The sequence below is a fragment of the Balaenoptera acutorostrata genome, chromosome 15, assembly GCF_949987535.1.
Source record: "Balaenoptera acutorostrata chromosome 15, mBalAcu1.1, whole genome shotgun sequence".
Lineage (NCBI taxonomy): Eukaryota > Metazoa > Chordata > Mammalia > Artiodactyla > Balaenopteridae > Balaenoptera > Balaenoptera acutorostrata.
Genome location: NC_080078.1, coordinates 17,176,048 through 17,192,410, shown reverse-complemented (window position 1 = coordinate 17,192,410; position 16,363 = coordinate 17,176,048). Strand labels below are relative to the sequence as shown.

General features: G+C 56.5%; 1 protein-coding gene across 7 annotated transcripts in view; it reads left to right on the top strand.

Annotated features, from left to right (window-relative positions):
- SBK1 (SH3 domain binding kinase 1) overlaps window positions 1-16,035 on the top strand; it is a 49,810-nt gene extending 33,775 nt beyond the window's left edge. For 5 of the 7 annotated variants that reach the window (XM_057529861.1, XM_057529865.1, XM_057529863.1 and 2 more), the window contains 3 exons: window positions 12,530-12,762; window positions 14,202-14,404; window positions 15,189-16,035. In XM_057529861.1, coding sequence (XP_057385844.1) covers window positions 12,537-12,762; window positions 14,202-14,404; window positions 15,189-16,022 — 1,263 coding nt within the window. In that variant the 5' untranslated portion in view covers window positions 12,530-12,536 and the 3' untranslated portion in view covers window positions 16,023-16,035. Of the gene's footprint in view, window positions 1-5,261; window positions 5,343-12,529; window positions 12,763-14,201; window positions 14,405-15,188 lie in introns of all 7 variants that reach the window. The other 2 variants (XM_057529864.1, XM_057529862.1) reach the window with 1 other exon arrangement.
- Window positions 16,036-16,363: the final 328 nt, after the last annotated feature.

The window sequence follows — 16,363 nt, the reverse complement described above, 5'->3', positions numbered from 1 at the left end:
AAGGCAGGTCCCCGCCATGGCCTCCAAGGCCCTGCGCACTGCCCCCCATCCCTTACCTCTACACTCCGCTCTGGCCCCTTGCCCCTTACCCACCACTCCACAGCCATGCCGGCCTCCTCACTGTTCCATGAGCACACCAAGCACAGCCCTTGCCATCCCCACCTTGCCTCTGCCAGCAGGGCTCTTCTCCTACAAGATCCAGTCTCCACATGCTTGTAGCCTTCTCAGGGGCCTTTCTTGACCCCCCTCACCCCACCATCTACAATCCTATTCCCCACCCCCGGCATTTCCTCAGCTCTCCCTGCTTTGTTTCTCCCTTTAGGACTTCTCACTGTCTGACTGACATCTCTTACTTACCTTTATCATTGTCTGTCTCCAAATTAGAATATAAGGTCCTTGAGGACGGGCTGTTTGTCTGGTTCATGAATGTATTCCAGATCCAAACACATAGTAGGTGCTCAGCAAATATTTACTGAATGTTCTGGAGCCAGGCAGATCTCTCTTAAGCCACGCCTTAGCTGCGTGCCACTGGACACGTTACTTAATCGTCCCTTCTCTGAGTCTCAGGTTCCTGAGCTGTGAGGGATATAATGGGAATAGCAATAGCAGCTTCTCCTAAGATGGTTATGAGGTTTGAATGAGTCAATCTGTATAAAATACTTACACTTTAGGTGGCTCATAAATGTCAGCTATTATTAATAATACTTTAACCTATTTAAAGTATTATTAACCCTATTTTACTGATGAGGAAATGGAGGCACAGAGAAAGTAAGTGACTTACCCAAAGTTTCATGGCTAGACATGGTGGTGAGCTGGTTCCACCCAGGGGTGGCTGAACCTGGGCTCCAGGCTCCTAAGCTAGGCTGCATCCCCGCTTCCATCCTTCAGTAGGGGCTCAGGGAACGGGGGAGAGGTGAGGGCCGTAGCTAAGGAAGGGCTCATCTCTTCAGGGAGCCTCTGCTCACCCAGCCATCTCCCCACTGGCCGGCCCCTGTCCACTGGTGGACACCCAGCCAAGGCCCCTGAGTGCTGGGCTGCCCACATCACTCAGCAACAAGGCTCATGCCTCCTCCCACACCCACAGGGGCTGCCACAGGTAGGCTGGGAACGAGGAGGCCCAGGGCTCCCACCTCCCCGCAGGGCCTGGCTGGAGGGTCTGTCCCAACTCTGGGCACCAGCTGCAGGCGGGCGGCAGCACCAGCTATTAATAACCACCAAGGATGTGCCCTGGGGAAGGGGCAGACTGCACCAGCTGGGAGGGGAGGCTGAGGCAGAGGCTGGAGCCAGAAGCAGAGCCCGGCAGCACAGGGAACCCCAGGCTGCCCCTGGTGGGGAGGGCAGTGGGAAGAATGTTGTTTCCAGCTTCTGCTGCTTGATCTTGGGAAAGTCTCAGCTCCCCCTCTCAGTCTCCCACCTGGGAAATGTCGGGGCTGGCCCACGTGATCTCCAAGGTCCTTCCTGGCTCAAGCAGGTTCTGGGGGTAAGATTTAGCAAAGCCAAAACGGCCCCCATGTCCAGCATAGAAAACCAAGACTCAGTGGGAGTACAGCCTCACTCAAGACGGTGCAGAGTTGTCAGGGTCCAGGACGGAACCAAGGTCTCAGGCCCCTCTGCCCAGCAGATTCTTCCTGAGCATCTGCTCTGTGCCAAGCACTGTAGGAAGTGCCCCTTTAATTCTTACAGAAACCCATCATGTTAAACAGGCATTCTCACCCCATTTTACTGATGGGCAAACTGAGGCTTAGGCAGGTGTATGACCACACAGCTTAGGCCACACAGCAAGAGGGAATGTAGCCAGAATTTGCACCATGAGGGGAAGACGAAAAGATTTGAGAATATTCTCCTCTTCCTTTTGACCCTGAATAGAATGTTTGGCAGAGTCTGTATTTGTTGCAAAGGACCAAGGGGAGGGAGAGGACTTACCTGGACTTTCTTACGGGCTCCCTGGGGCCCTGACCCCTTGATGTTGTGTGTAGAAGTGTGTATGTGGTGGCTGGGGACATTTTTCAGGGGAAAGCGTACTGAGACTTTGGTGACCCATGAAGGGATATGAAATAGCTCATTTCCCAGATTGGAAAACTATGGGCGGGGGAGCTGGACAGGGCTCCCTGGGCACCAGCAGCAGAGGCCAGAGCTTACCCAAGCAACTCACAGGCCTCTTTCTGGGTTGAGAGGGCTCAGCTCTGGACACCCCACTCCCTGGCAGCAAATAGGAGAGCCCACATGTGAACTGATTTCTGCCCTGGGGTAGAAAACATGAGGGTCAGGGATACCCTTCCGAGAAGGTGTTAAGTGGCAGAGAACCAGACTGGGCACTGGCCTTGGGGATGTAGGGGGAGGGCTCCCATCAGGGGTGGGTGTCAAGGGGGCTCCCAGCTGCCCCCACCTTCCTGAGCACAGGCCAGCTCCATGTGGAAGTTCAGGGCAATCAAGCTGGACCACTCCTCCCCAGGCCCCTCTCAGGGGACACCACCCTGGGGTGCTGAGCCTGGGCGGGTGGGCACGACCTCTCCTCACACTCTCCCTTGACATTGTCTGGACCCCCAGCCATGCCTGATTCCTTACACCCCCCAGACCCAACAGGATTGTACCTAGTGAAAAGTTTAATTCCCGCCCTGCCCCTGTTCGCTCAGTTCCCACTTCTCTCCCAAGACATTCATTTGTTCATTCATTCACCAAATATTTATTAAGTGCCTACTATGTGCCAGGCACTGTGCTAGCTGCTGGGGGTACAGCAGTGAACAAGACCAGCCCAACAAAATCCCTGCCCTCCCAATGCTTAAGTTCTAGTGGGAAAGAGAGACATTCACAGTAGACATTACATTAGACAGTGATACACTCTACTGGGGAAAAAAAATAAAGCAGGAAGAGGGGAGTGCAGTAGGATAGCCCTAGTTGAGAAGGTGCTGTTTGAGCAGAACTTGGAGGAAATGAGCCATGTGGATGTCTGGGGGCAGAGGGAGCAGCTACCAGGCGGGGAGCTGGCGTGTTCAGGGAACAGCAGGGAGACCAGTGTGTCTGGAGCAGGGGGAGGGAGGAGGCGGGTCAGAGGGGTAAATGGAGGGCCGTTGTAAGGACTTTGGAATGAGATGGGAGCCAGTGGAGCGTGTTGACCTGGGCAGTAATGTGATCTGATTGGGATTTGATGGGCTCCCTGGCTGCTGTGTCAAGAAGAGATTGGGGTGGGGGGCGGGGGGTGGAGCAGTTAGGAGGTTGCTGCTGACGGCTCAGGCCAGTGGGAGTGAGTGCTGAGGGTGGTCAAGCGCCTTAGTGTCTGGTTGATTCCAGAGTTACTTTATGCACATGCAAGCAAATGAGGAACTTATTCCTATTTTCCCCCACTTCAAAGTAACATACTAAACAAAGTGATATGGAGGCCCAGAGAGGGTGAGGGAGCAGGCAGCAGCTGCTATGTTCCACCAAGAAGCAGCCCTCCCCTGCATGGCTGGGGGAGGGCCAGTGCAACAGCCCTCTGGGGGACATCGAGCTCTCTGCAGAAATTCCAAATGCACTCATCCTTTAACCTGGCAACCCATTTCTAGAATTGATCATACAGACACACCTGCTGCACACTGCAACATGACTTATGTACAAGGCTATTCATTGTTTGTGGCAGCAAAAGGTTGAGCACACCCAACATCTATCAGTTGGTTAAATAAATGGCAGTACATATATCCATACATACCTTTTCAGCCCCGGGGGCCTGGGTTTGGTTTGTCAGCCGTTCCTCCATCCTTCTGCCCAGCCTCCTCGGGCCTCCCCTAGCCTTGCACTTTGTGCAGGGCTGGCCCGGGTGCTGTCCACACCTGTGGTGCTGAAGACATGGGGCTGGAGGGAGGCCTGGGCTGCAAACCAGAGACCAAGAGTCGGAAAAGGGAGATAGAGCAGGAGTCGTTCAAGGTTCAATTCCTGGCTCTGCCTCTTACCAGCTGAGCGACCTTGGGCAAATTGCTTAACCCCGAGACCCTCAGCATCCTTATGTGTAAAATGGGGTTGCTGTGAAGATTGAATGGCAGCAGCAATGTAAAGAATTGGCAATTGAAAAAATAAATGATAATTTTAACTGTATCGTTTTAGAGACAGTAAAGCATAGTGGTTAAGCTTTTGGACACTGCAGTGATAATGCCTGGATTTGAATCCTGGCTCTGCCACTTACTGGATGGATGGTCTTGATCAAGTGACATGACCGCTCTGTGCCTCAGTTTCCTTGTCTGTAAATTGGAGTGAATAGTAGTCCCCATGTCACAGGATGTTGTGAGGATTTGACGAGTTAATTTACCTGAGGGACTTGGCACAGGACAGGGGTTCCTTAAGTGTTAGCTGTTGCTGTAAATTTCTTCTCCATTATCTTCATCATTCTCATCACAGTGCTCCAGCCTCTCTGTTCACAGTAGCCAGTGTCACTCACAGCCACTCCCGTCTCTGCTGTGCTTGGGGCTGGGGCTGTTAGAGCGAGACCGCACCTTGCCCTGCAGATGCCCTGGCTTCTAGCCCAGCCCTGCCACTAACTTTATATGTGATTTTGAGCAAATCACTGTTCTCTTCTGGCCATCAGTCTCTGCACCTGTAAAACGGGGCTAATGATATCTCACGCAGGCCCCTGGGAAAATAGCTATGTGCCTGCAGGGTCACATTCAGGAAAGCCAAGGTATAAAAAGTTACAGCTTCCCAAACACGTAAAGAATTATTCACCGGGCATTTGTCACACACTGGCTAAGTGCTAGGCATAGCGAGATGATTAAGGCATGGGGCTTGCTTTCAAGGAGCCCTTGGGTTTCTTGCTAGATTGTTAATCCCCTCCAAGGCCCATTAAGGTGTCACCTCCTCCAGGAAGGTACCCTGATGCCCACTGCCAGCGCCCTTCTTGGAAATGTTGGAGCACTGATCATGGCCTTCCTGGCCTCATGATTATCTGAGTCCTTCTTTATTTGCCTCCTTGATTTGTAGGCTCATACCCTCTATCTCATACCCTCTATCTAACCTACTCACCCTGTGCCAGCACCCAGCACCGTGCCTGGGCTCAAATAGATATGCTTGTCTGGAGGCTTTAGGCTGTAAGTTACACAAATTCAACTCAAACTGGCTTAAGCCAAATTCAACTCAAACTGGCTTAAGCCAAAAAGGAAATGTATTGATTCATGAAACAAACATTCAGGAATATAATTGGCTTTCGGCATGTCTGGAGCCAGGTGCTCGGGATCATCAGAAACCTTTCCATCTTTCAGCTCTGCCTATCTCTTTGTTGCTTCATTCTCCGTCAGGTGCTTCCCTCATGGTCGCTGAGCCAGCCCCCAGCAGCTCCAGGCCCGTGTCCTCCAGCTTTGCAGCCCAGGGGTCAGAAGGTATCTCTTTCCTGATAACTTCAGCAAAAGTCCTAAGGCGAGATCTCAGTGGGTCACCTTTGGTCACGTGTTCATCTCTGAACCAGTCAGCGGTGACCTGGCGGATGGGATGGATCCCCTGGTTGGCCAGCCCTGGGTCAGACCGGAGCGTAAAGCCAGAGTGGGGACAGCCCTACTGAACCACCGGACTGAGAGAGGGACCGTTCCCTGGAGAAAGGGAAAGTGATGCTGGGCAGGAGAAAACACCACAGGCCGATACAAGGAACCACTGAAAATGCAGAGCAAGGCAAGGATCAGGTCAAATCTGGTCTTGAGACAATTTATTTGACCCCGCAGGTGGGGAGGACTAGAGGGGAGAAACGGGGAGGCGGGCACGCGGAGAATGCGGAGTGTGGGGAGCTGGCTCAGCCACGCAGGCTGAGGGAATGAAGCTCCAGCCCCTCCCTTGACAGAAGCAAAGTGAAGCAGGTGAGAGAAGCCAGAGGGCCTCCCTGTCCCCACTCGGTACCTGAAATTCCACCTCGTGGCTGCTTTTTCACAGGGGTTTTTAAATCAGATTTTTTTTTTTTTTTTTTTAGAAATTCACGTTCTTTTTATTTATTTATTTATTTATTTATTTATGACTGTGTTGAGTCTTCGTTTCTGTGCGAGGGCTTTCTCTAGTTGCGGCAAGTGGGGACCACTCTTCATCGCGGTGCGTGGGCCTCTCACCATCGCGGCCTCTCTTGTTGCGGAGCACAGGCTCCAGACGCGCAGGCTCAGTAATTGTGGCTCACGGGCCCAGTTGCTCCGTGGCATGTGGGATCTTCCCAGACCAGGGCTCGAACCCGTGTCCCCTGCATTGGCAGGCAGATTCTCAACCACTGCGCCACCAGGGAAGCCCTCACAGGGGTTTTTAATAATAGAGTAGACCCAGAGAGGGGACCTACCCAGGCACAATCACTATTTCATGGCATCCTTCCAGGCCAGGGCTTTGTTGAGGATACCCTTGGGGTTTGCCTGTGCTAAGGGCATAGCATGGGTCCAGTGACCTGAGAGAGGGGACCCAGGCATGGGGACAGAGAATCTTTGACTCCCAGAGTGAGAGTAAGAAAGGCCTGGCTGACTCGGTCCAGCCTCACCCCGCACTGATTTCCCCCAACAGATGGGCTTCCAGTATCTGCTTTTCTGCTCCCAGCGGCAGAGAACGCACTTCCTCCCTGTGTGAGACTGTGAGACTGTGAGAACTGTCTCATTTTTGAGTTGCTGTCTGCCTGGGTCTGCCTGTAGGAGCCTCGCAGGACACAGCATATAAGAGCATGGGATCGGGCTTCCCTGGTGGCGCAGTGGTTGAGAACCTGCCTGCTAATGCAGGGGACACGGGTTCGAGCCCTGGTTTGGGAAGATCCCACATGCCACGGAGCAGCTGGGCCCCGTGAGCCACAATTGCTGAGCCTGCGCGTCTGGAGCCTGTGCCCCGCAACGGGAGGGGCCGCGATAGAGAAAGGCCCGCGCACCGCGATGAAGAGTGGCCCCCGCTTGCCGCAACTGGAGAAAGCCCTCGCAGGAACCGAAGACCCAACACAGCCAAAAATAAATAAATAAATAAATAAATAAATAAATAAAAAAAAAAAAAAAAAAAGAGCATGGGATCTAAAGCCTGATAGCCTGAGTTCAAATCCCACTCTGCTAGTTATTAGCTCTTGGGCAAGTTACTCAGCCCATCCATGCCTCAGTATCCCCTTCTGTAAAGTGGGGATAATAATAGTAGCACCTACCTCTGAGACATCTTGCGATTAAATGATTTAATCCACTGTGAGCGTACCACCTGGCATATGGTAAACAGTAAATATTTGCCAGTATTATTATTCTCCCACAAGACAGGATAAGAGCAGTCTCCCTTCCCTTCACAGGCTGATGACCCTCCACCTACTCCTATAACTGGATTCTTGGTGGCCAGTGTTATCACCATCCAGGTTACCTTGTCTGGCCACATTCCAGGCAGTCGAAAACACTGAGGTTCAAATCTTAGCTCTTTTGTTTACTTGCTATATAACTCTTGAATTAGGGCAGTATTAGCTGCTGTAACAAATAAGCCCCATATATCTCAGCAGCCTAACAAAACAAGTTTACTTCTGGCTCACAAAATACAGAGCAGGTAGTCCTCGTCAGCAGGAGGCCTCGCATACCCAGGGGACCCAGGCTCCTCCTATCTTGTAGCTCCACCACCATCTTCTAGAGTCTTGGAGTCCTCTGCATCAAGCCACAGAAGAAGAGAAAGAAACTTTAGCCACTCTTAAAAGCTCCAGCCTAGAAGTGACACCTCATTTCTGTTCACATGCCACTGGGGAAAACCAGTCACAGGTGGCCACACCAGGTGACCACACCTGGAAGCAGGGGAGAGGAGAAATGTAGTTCCCTGCTGACAGCCACCCTCCAGAACAGCTCTGTATTATAGAAGAGGGAACACAAAGCTTTGATGGGCAGTTGGCTATCTTTGCCATAACCATAGTAAGTCATGGTTTGCATGACTTATGGCATAAGTCATCTTTGCCATAACCATAGTAAGTCAGAGGTTTCTTGGGCCTCTGCTCTTTATCCATAAAGTAGAAAGCATCGCTTGATCATGGCAATGGTTGCACAGTTCTGTACATTTACTGAAATCATTGAATTATACACTTGCTATGGGGGAGTTTTGTGATATGCAAGTTATACCTCAATTAAGCTGATTTTTAAAATGGGAGGCATCTTGCCCCCTTCTCAGGGTACTTACGAGGACTCAGTGAGTGAAATTTTGCCAGACTGGCACTACGTGTGTGTGTGTGTGTCTGCGTGTGTGCATGTGGTGGGGAAGGGGGTCCCAAAGTAGGCCTGAGTTGGGTTACGCTTTGGGTGTTGTTTTCATGAACGTGGCACCCAGCTTGAGCCACCTGCCAACAGGAAGTGGTAGATGGTTCGGTCTTGCTTCTTGCTTGGGAAACTCTCCCCGCACCACCGTGGCCCTCCCAGCTTGTGGCGGAAGACCCAGCCCATGGGGCCAGAGCCTTTGTGGTCAGGGCCACAACCACTGCCATGAAGACTGGGTGACGCCCTCCTGCCTTCAGCACCCCAGATGGGGAATCAAGGGCCTCCCTCGGGGCCAGTGAGGACACACACTTGAGGTGCAGGTCACGTGGGGTCCCCTGGGGCAGCACAGCCAGCTCGAGTGTGCACGGATGCAGCACCAACTACACCGGGTGAACGGAGGTTGGCCAGGACCTCTGCTGCCTGGTGCTAGGAAGTTCACGGCCGTCAGGTCCTCAGCTGCTTCTCCAGGTGGAGGCAGTGACAGAGACGAAGGTAAAATACTTTTAGGTCAAGTTCCCCCTGATGCCAGATGTCTATGCCTTCAACCACCAGTGAGGCTGATGTGTCTCACTTCACTCTCTGGGCTCAAGTCCCCACCTGAAAAAAGGGGCTGGTACACCTGCCTCAGGGACTGTTGTGAGGATTGAGTTAATACACGTGGCACACCTGGACCGGTGCCTGGCATCCAGTCGGCTTTCCGCAGGAGCTCCGTGATGGCACGCGCATCCCTGGCTGAGGCTCTATCCTCTTCTGGGTCTCCGTTTCCCCACTCAGATACTGAGGGATATGGATACGATGTTCACACATTCTGACTTGGGGGAAAAAATAGTGGTTAAAAGCACCAACTTTGGAGCCAATGCCAGCAGTAGCTAGATGACCCTGGGCAAGTTATTCAGTCTCTGTGCCTCATTCTCTTCACCCCTAAAATGGGGATAATAATAATACCTACCTCATGGAATTGTGAAAATGAGATGAGTTCATCCTCCAAACAGGGCCTGACATGTAGTGAGTACATTTAAGTGTTAGCCGCTGCTATTACTGTTATTTTCTTCATCTTATGGATGTGGAAGCTGAGGCCCAGAGAGGTGATGTGACTTATTCAAGGTCACCCAGCTAAAAAGTGGCGCACGTTAGGATCAAGGCCAAGCCTGCTGGGCCCCAAGGCCTGTGCCATTTCCATCGTTCCCCACTGCGCCTCTTAAGTCACGTGTGTAGTAACTGGGACAGAGGCAGTGTGTACCTGGGGGGATGACGCAGCAGCAGGGACCGGGTGCGGGTAATTCCTTGTCTCCTGCTGACACCTTGCAGAGAACATGCCTGAGGGGAGAGAGAGGTTGAAGGAGTGAGGGGGCACAATATGCAGGACCCCCCAACCGGGACCCTAGGAACCAAGGGAAGGGACAAGGAAGAGTTGAATTTGATGTAATACCAGCCCCCAGGGCGCTCTTGGCCTGTTGATGGGGACAGACAGGGACACAGCTGAGACCACCATATTCAACAGAGGCCCTAAGAGAGAGAATACAGATCCTGTCTGAACCCTGGGGCCCCTCAGAGACAGAAGTTGGCACCTGGGGCAGCAGGGAAGGCTTCCTGGAGGAGTGGAACCTGAGGATAATGAGATAAGGAGATGGGGCTTGGGGCAGGGGGCAGTGAAGGCAGGCAGGAATGGCGGAGGGCACTGGAGAGGCGTGTTCAAGCTGTAGAGAGGCAGAGCTGGGCAGTGGTCAGAGCATAGGCTGAGCCTGGGGTGAGGGAGCAGGTGTGCCCCCCCACCCAGCCCGGTGCCTGCCCAGGGCAACTCTGAGGCCAAAGCAGCAGAGATAAGCCAAGCACCCGACAGTCCCTGGGGGAGGAAGGTGGGGAGGGAAGAAGGGCTTCTAGCAACTTGCGGCTGCCAGTCAAGCTCCCAGGAGATGTAGAAAACAGCCCAAACTGATCTGACAGGGCCAAAGCCCGAAGTGGGAGCACTGCCACACGTGTGCACACATGTGCCCACACACACGTGGCCGGCCCGCCTCAGCAGCCCTTGGGGAGTCCACACACATCAGGAGAAGTAGGTCAGCATAGCAGCCCAGCGCCGGGAACTCTTCCTGGTGGGCAGGGGGAAGAGTTCAAGATGAAGAGGGTGTGCGCTCATCAGCACCCCTCGGGGTGGGGTGGGGTAGGGTAGCCGCACACTCTCCACAGGAACGGCCTTACCTCTCCCGGCTACTTCACAGCAGGTCGTTCTCACTCGGCGTCCTTTCCACCCAACTAGCGGGTGGACACTTGATAAGGAGAGAGAGCTGACCCCTTCCAGCCCTGCAACCAGAGGAAGACTTGTGGGGAGATGTCACCCCACTTTAGCCCTGCAGCAGGAGGGGCCCAGTGCTGTCCAGCCCGGAGCAGGGACTGCATAGACTTGACGACGGTGCCAGGCAGGGTTGGGTTCAACACACTGAGGGTGGCGGAGGAAGCAGGGCTGGGTGTCAGTGGGTCTGGCGCCATCCCTCCCTCTTGAGGTCTGTGAAATGCGCTGGAGACGCTCTGAGGGCATCTTGTGGGACTTTGGCGGGCTCATGAATGGAGGGGAGGGGCCCGCATGGGGGAGCAGGATCCTGAGGAAGCAGAAGGGGGCGGGAGCCAGAGCAGAGGAGGCGGGGACGGCTCCCTGCTCCCCCAGCCAGCCGGGAGGACGTGCAGATGGAGCTCCGTTTGGGGCTGGGTGGGAGGCAGGAAGTTCCCTCCTGGTGCTCCTCCTCTCTGCGTCAAGTGGGAGGCTGGGTCGTGCCGAGGGGGAAGGGGAGGCAGAGGAGGGGAGGAGGGTTTGGGCCTGGGAGAGGAACGGCCGGGCCAGGGTGAAGATGCCAGGCTCGCGGGGAGGGCTCACCCCTGCTCCCAGCCTCCAGCCGAGCTCAGCAGGCGAGCATGGAGGTCCTCCGAGTGAGAACGTGTCCACACCTGACACTTTGGGAGTGCTTACTGTGCACCAGGCACCAAGCACTTCACGTCCTTTGACCCTTAGGGAAAAGATACTATTATCCTTTTGCTAAGATGGGGAAACGAGGCACAAAGAAGTGAAGTCACTTGCACGAGGGCATCCAACTAGCAAGTCATAGAGCCAGGCTTCAAAGTTGGCAGTCTGGCTCCAAGTCTATGCCTTCCCTCAGAGCCGCGGGGTGGTTCTGCAGGGGTGGCGGCTGAGGGGTGGGCTTCGGCTGCTGAGAGTGCTGGGTGGTCCACCTGGGACTGGAGGGAGAAGGGAGTGAGGGCAGAGGAGCTGCACCAGGAGGCAGCTCCCGAGGGTCCAACCTAGAGCGGATTCAGCGCTGGCCTCCCCTGCTGGCGCGCACACAGACACGGACACGCGGGCACCTGCTCCCGGAGGCTCGGCTCCCTGGTTTAAGCCTCCCCCATTAGACAGACGAGAAATGCAGACCCCAGATGGGCGTTCACTGTCACCCAGCCCTGAACTCTTGCCACTGCAGCTCTCTGCCCCCCTCCCCAGCACCATCTGGAGGCAAACTCTGTACCCCCAATGGGGTGGGTGTATCCAGGAAGGCCTCCCCACCCAGCTCGTGTGAACATTGAAGGGGTCGGTCGGTGAATTTGGAGGGTAGGGGTGAGGGAGGGCGGATCTTTGTAGGACAGGCATTCTGTCCTTGTGTCTGGGGAGCCTGTGCGGGGCCCTGGGGCTACAGCTGTAGCTGTGTGTACCTGAGCCAGGCTGTGTGTTGTCATCTGAGGTTGGGGGAGGGATTATAATGCTGTGATGGGGGTGTGGCCACACCTGCACCGCCCTGCCAGAGTTTCGTCTGAGACCCCTGCCCTCAGACCTCGTCTGCCCCTCCCCCTGCCTTATTTTCTCTATGGCCCATGTCACCTTTTATCATAATATAATATATAATATATAATTCATGGGTTCACTGTGTTTTGTCCATTTCCCCCCGAGAACGTAAGTCCTGTGAGGGTGGGAATCTGGTCTATGTGTTCAGTGCTCTATCCCCAGGGCTCCAAACAGCACCTGGCAAACAGCAGGTGCTGATCAGTACTTGTGAACTGGAGCACTCATGTGAACTCAGTATGTGGCGTGTCTTTGTGTGACATAAAAACGTGTGCCTTGCCTGGCACAGTGTCTGGATGATAGCACGAGACAGGCCAGCGGTACCCAAGTGGGGGCTGGGAGGCAGTGGCTGTGTCTCTGGGGAGTGCTGGCTCAGGCCTGGCCCTGAAGCTTTGGGGGAAAGGTGATGCAGCAGAGATACCTGTTGCCCCCTTGTGGTCATCTTCAGCCTGTCTTCGGGCCCGGCCCTGGGGATCCTGGGCCCTGGGGAGGGAGGAGTAGGCCCTGGCTTGATGTCACACCCCTTGCCACACACCAGGGAGAAGATGAGCGTGGGCTGCCCAGAGCCCGAGCCGCCCCACTCCCTGCCTTGCTGTGGGCCAGGGACCGCCCCTGGGCTGGGTGCAGGTGTGCCCCTCCTCACTGAAGACATGCAAGCGCTGACCCTCCGCACACTGGCCGCAAGCGACGTCACCAAGCACTACGAACTCGTCCGGGAGCTGGGCAAGGGCACCTATGGGAAGGTTGACCTGGTAGCCTACAAGGGCACAGGTGAGTGTCTGCAGGGTGGCCAGCTCTAAGACAGGCGTGGGGACTTGGCTGGGGCTCTCTGCAGGGGCCAGGAGGCCAGCAGGAGGCAGAGTCAGTGGTCCACGTGGAGAGAATGTGGCCTGAAGCGGCCCAGGGAGGAGGGGACCAGGCAGATGGGACAAGGGAGCAATCTCTGGGCAGAGTGCCCAGACTGGAGGGTGGGCTGCTTTGGGGCCATCCAGAGTGCCTTTGGGACAGCCAAGGGGATGCGCCCGGGGACATCTGGAGTCAGGGGAGAGGTCAGGGCTGGCGGTGGTGTCTGGGGAATCACCAGCATATTGGTGATAGCAGCCCCCAGGGAGGTGGACCGAGCTGAGAGGGGGTCCTCGGGAACAGGGCACCATGCTTACAATGGGTGGGAGAGGGCCCTGTGAGGTCAGTGTGGCTGTCTCCATTTCTCAGGTCACTGAGGACTCTGAGACCCAGAGAGATTCAGTCACTCAGCCAAGGTCGTGCAGCTACAGAGGGTGTGAGCTAGAATGAGACCCCAGTAATCAGCTCCAGGGCCTTCTTGCTTAACCCCTGAACTTGATGCCTTCCCCACAGTGTAGGCTCACAGCAGTGCCTACACAGCCAGTCAGGGACAGGGGCTGCATGAGTGCCCACAGCTGCACACAGAGGAGACAGGGACAGTAGGAGGAGTACTGGACATGGAGTCACTTGAGCTTTGCTACTTGCTTGCTGTGTGACCTTGGGCAAGTGACTTAACCTCTCTGTGCCTAGGTTTCCTCCTTTGTAAAATAGGGTAGCATTAATGCCCAGCTGATAGGGTCCTAATGAAGAGTGAGCTGTGCACATGAAGTGCAGAAGGCAGGCCTGTGATGTGTAAGTGCTCTGTGGACACACACGTGTGTCACACAGCTATGCACCCAGGTGGCTACAGATGCCTGCTCAAGCTCAGAGTCAGGGACGCGTGCCTTGCAGGTCCTCATCTCTCCGTGTCTAGTGCCTTCTTATTTATTCATCCATTTAAGAAACATTTGTTGAGTATCTACTATGCACCAGACTGTTCTGTCGGCACTGGAGATACAGCAGCGAACAAGACAAAGGTTCCTGTACTCAGGGAGCAGCCTTCTAGGTGGGCGAGACAGACAGATAAATCGGTACACAGTATGTCAGGAAGAAAATGAGAGGATGGAGAAAGCAACAGGCCCTCCTCATCGAGGGCTTCAGGATGGGCATGGAGGACCCAGGCTGACCGCTGACTTGCTGCATGGCCTTTGACAGTTCCTTCCCCTCTCTGGGCCTCAGTCTCCTACCTGTGAGATGAGGAGAGTCACACCCGCTGGGGCCCTCATCGTGCACTGTGGCTGGGACAGGCCGTGCAGACAGGCACGGGTGTGTGAGGCGCAGGGGCGCAGGGAGAGGGGTCTTCACCACTGTCACTGTCACCTGGCCAGGCACAAAGATGGCACTGAAGTTTGTGAACAAGAGCAAAACTAAGCTGAAGAACTTCCTGCGGGAGGTGAGCACCACCAACAGCCTCTCCTCCAGCCCCTTCATTATCAAGGTCTTCGACGTAGTGTTTGAGACCGAGGACTGCTACGTCTTTGCTCAGGAGTACGCGCCCGCTGGGGACCTGTTTGACATCATTCCTCCTCAGGTACATGGGTGGTGGCCGAGGAAGGGGAGACTGTCTTCTGGGTCCCCGGAGTATGAGAGTCGAGGAGGAGTCAGGCGCCTCCTGACTTAATCATTTATTAGGCGCCTACTGTATGTCAGTCACTGTTCGGAGGGCTGGGGATACGCAGCAAACAAGACAAGAGGTCCTGCTCTGGTCCTAGAGGGGGAAACAGACACTCTGCAATCGGCCAGATGATGCACTGAGATGAGGAGCAGCCAGGGTGATGGGATGAAGTCCAGCAGCCCCCTCCTCCGCAGTTGCATAGAAACAGGTGGGGACCCAAGAGGGGAGGTGGCAGGGCCACCAGAGGCTTCCCAGAGGAGGTGCCCTGGAGTGGGGAGAGTGCCCGGGGGGATTCCAGGCACCTGGGTTTGCAGTCGGCCAGGGTGAAACTGCTCTGCCGCTCACCGGGTAAGGGACAAGGCCTCGGTGTAAGGGAAACGGGCATATAACCATATAACGTGTGCTGCGGAGTTGAGGAGTCGTGCGGGATAGGGCGCTTTAGCAAAGCACCTGGCCCAGTGTAGGCGCTCTGGACAGTTGTTGCGGGAAATGTGGGGAAGGTGAGGAAGGTGGGAAACCACGGGGCCAGGGAGGGAGCCGGGGATGCCCAGGTGGGATGATGGAGGGTGGCTGGCACCGGATCTGCCCAGGAAAGGGACCCGGAGGGAGTTCAGGCGAGCGGTGACAGGGACGGGAAGGAGAGGACCGGGTTGGGGTGGGCCGGCGCCCCTGATCGTCTCTGCCGTCTGACCGGCCGCAGGTGGGGCTCCCCGAGGACACGGTGAAGCGCTGCGTGCAGCAGCTGGGCCTGGCGCTGGACTTCATGCACGGCCGGCAGCTGGTGCACCGCGACATCAAGCCCGAGAACGTGCTGCTGTTCGACCGCGAGTGCCGCCGCGTGAAGCTGGCCGACTTCGGCATGACGCGCCGCGTGGGCTGCCGCGTGAAGCGGGTCAGCGGCACCATCCCGTACACGGCGCCCGAGGTGTGCCAGGCGGGCCGCGCCGACGGCTTCGCGGTGGACACGGGCGTGGACGTGTGGGCCTTCGGGGTGCTCATCTTCTGCGTGCTCACCGGCAACTTCCCGTGGGAGGCGGCCTCGGGCGCCGACGCCTTCTTTGAGGAGTTCGTGCGCTGGCAGCGGGGCCGCCTGCCGGGGCTGCCGTCGCAGTGGCGCCGCTTCACCGAGCCGGCGCTGCGCATGTTCCAGCGGCTCCTGGCCCTGGAGCCCGAGCGCCGCGGGCCGGCCAAGGAAGTCTTCCGCTTCCTCAAGCACGAGCTCACGTCCGAGCTGCGGCGCCGGCCCTCGCACCGCGCGCGCAAGCCCGCCGGGGACCGCCCGCCGGCCGCCGGGCCGCTGCGCCTCGAGGCGCCCGGGCCGCTCAAGCGGACGGTGCTGACCGAGAGCGGCAGCGGCTCCCGGCCCGCGGCCCCCGCCGTCGGGCCCGCGCCTGGACCCACGCCCGTCCCCGTGCCGGTCCCCGTGCCCGAGCCCGGCCTGGCTCCCCCGGGGCCCCCCGGCAGGACCGACGGCCGCCCAGACAAGAGCAAAGGGCAGGTGGTGCTGGCCACGGCCATCGAGATCTGCGTCTGAGCCGCCCCCGCCGCCCCCGCCGCCCTCGGGCCCGGGGCGCCGTGCAGCAGCCAGGCCGGGGCGCGGGGAGCCGCCCTGGGCCGAACCGGCCAGCCCCCCGCGGCGGCAGGAGGGAGTAGTGGTAGACGCCCGGCCCGCGGCGGGCTGGTGAGATCGCCACCAAAAGGAGCCAAGCCCCCCAGGCCCGAGGATTCAGAGGCCCCCTGACACCAGGAGCAAGGGAGCTTGCCGGCAGACTCCCCACACCTCCCTGAACCCTGGAACCCTGACTAGTTGCTCCCGGCCCTTTGCACCCCCTGGCAGATCATCCTGCAGGCCCACCCCCGGTCCTGCCCTCCCGG